The 2,160-nt window shown below is 41.0% G+C and overlaps 1 protein-coding gene across 1 annotated transcript; it reads right to left on the bottom strand.

Moving 5' to 3' along the window:
* Positions 1–661: 661 nt before the first annotated feature.
* LOC115641082 (olfactory receptor 14A16-like) lies at positions 662–1,644 on the bottom strand. Its single transcript, XM_030544190.1, has one exon. It carries the CDS (start codon positions 1,616–1,618, stop codon positions 662–664), a length of 957 nt encoding a protein of 318 aa, XP_030400050.1. The 5' UTR covers positions 1,619–1,644.
* Positions 1,645–2,160: the final 516 nt, after the last annotated feature.

Here is a 2,160-nt window from a genome sequence, read left to right as displayed (position 1 = left end):
TAACATGTCATTAATAATACAATAATATCCCAACAGTATATACATAATCAGTTCAGGAGGAACTTAGCCATGCAGAACCTTCTTTTACATCCTTTTATGATTGTGGGGAGCAAAACTTCAGCTCACTCAGAAAATCCCATCAAAGAGATGACATAGGAGCACTCTCAAGAGAAGGCAAACATTGAAAATCCTGTCTAACCAAACACTCAGTATCTCTTCAGGCCTTTCCATCTGCAAACCCACCTGGAACAAAGAAACAAATAAAAACAACAAACAACTAAACAAAAATAAACTAAAAATCCAACAAATAAAAATCCCCCAAAGAACAAATACATTGATACCTTAGTCTGAGTTACTATCCTGAAAAATAAGAAGAGCCAGAGAACCCAGTAGGGACTTTGCTGTGGCTACTGAATTTATGTGCAAGGTTATCACATTGAATGGTTATGATTGGCAGTGCACAGATAGATAGACAGATAGATTCTGATCTTAATTACATTGGTGTAAACCTCTAGTAACTACTTTTCGATATTTGTTTATCTGGATTTTTATTAGTGTAAATACCCAATTCTGCATTAACAGATTGCACAGTATTGTTTCATGAAGGCAATAATGTCATCAGCGGATTATATATATAAAGAAACACAGAATGTAACTGTGATCAGTGGAGAAATATAGACATTTTATTCTTGCTGAATAATCTCCAACCTATCAGTTTACTCAGTGCACCTTTCATTTCCTTGTTTCTCATGCTGTAGATGATGGGATTCATCATTGGGGGCATTATGGAATAGAGAACAGCCACCAAGAGATTCAGATCTGAGGCTGAGTTGGAGGTGGGTTTCAGAAAGGCAAAGGTGCCAGTGAAAAGGAATAAGGAGACCACAATGAGGTGAGGGAGGCAGGTGGAGAAGGCTTTATGCCGGCCTTGCTCAGAAGGGATTCTCAGCACCGTTTTGAAGATCTGAACATATGACACAGTTATAAAAGCAAAGCAGATTAAACCTAAAAGCACACTAAGAGAAATAACAACAACTTCACCGATGTTTGAGTCAGAGCAGGCGAGGTGGAGGAGCTGGGGGATTTCACAGAAGAATTGATCCACCATATTGCCTCCACAGAAGGATATCACAAATGTGTTCCCCGTGTGCAGCGCAGAATAGAGAATACCACTGATCCAGGCACTGGCTGCTATTTGGACACAAGCTCTCCTGTTCATCACCATCTCATAGTGAAGTGGCTGGCAGATGGCTATGTATCGGTCATATGCCATAATGGTCAGTATGGCCAAATTTGCTGAAGCAAAGAATATGAAAAAAAAGACTTGGACAACACATCCACAATAAGAAATCGATCTGGTGTTCATGAGGGAATTTGCCATGGATTTGGGGATGGTGACAGAGATGGAACTGAAGTCTAGGATGGACAGATTCATCAGGAAGAAGTACATGGGAGTGTGAAGATGGTGGTCCAGGGCTATGGCTGTGATGATGAGAAGGTTCCCCAGCAGGGATATCAAGTAAAGCACTAGAAATACAATAAAATGTAAAATCTGCAGTTCTCTAATGTCAGAGAATCCCAGGAGAAGGAATCCAGTCATGGTGGTTTGGTTGGACATTTTCTTCCTCAGTACGCTGTGTGATGGCTGTGCAGGGAATGAGAAGGACAATGGTCAGGATCAGAGTGACAGAGAGAATGGCCCTGTTTTTCCTTTCCCTAATATCTCATTATATGAATGTCAAAGGTGCACAGAACACATCATTTACAATGACTAGGTGTTGTTAGTGCTCCTTACCTCTCACAATCAATCAGTCAAACTATCACACTAGTGTAATCTCCTTTAAACTCAACAGAGCTTCATCACTTAACCAGATCTGAGGATTTGGCCCAAGGTGTACCTTGATAAGCTGCACTATGAATGATGGAACAAAGCACACTCCAAATCCAACAATTCTGGCAATGAAGGTCCCTCCACTGCGACCATCACCAAGCTCACAATTTAGGCATCAAACTAATAGACTAAAATGCCAACACAGCCTGATTCCCACTTTGTAGGGCAATATGACATAGACTCCTCCAGCACCTCAAGTAGTAGCTCATTTGTGATGTTTCTACCTGAAGCTATGTGCCTAGACAGCCTGCTGCCTGCTTCCAAATTAA

The sequence above is a fragment of the Gopherus evgoodei genome, unplaced genomic scaffold (genome assembly GCF_007399415.2).
Source record: "Gopherus evgoodei ecotype Sinaloan lineage unplaced genomic scaffold, rGopEvg1_v1.p scaffold_33_arrow_ctg1, whole genome shotgun sequence".
NCBI classification, from domain to species: Eukaryota; Metazoa; Chordata; order Testudines; family Testudinidae; genus Gopherus; species Gopherus evgoodei.
This window is presented reverse-complemented; position numbering and strand designations above follow the sequence as displayed.

Excerpts from the sequence above, each read along its gene's own strand:
- LOC115641082 (XM_030544190.1), bottom strand. The coding sequence starts at position 1,618 with ATGTCCAACCAAACCACCATGACTGGATTCCTTCTCCTGGGATTCTCT.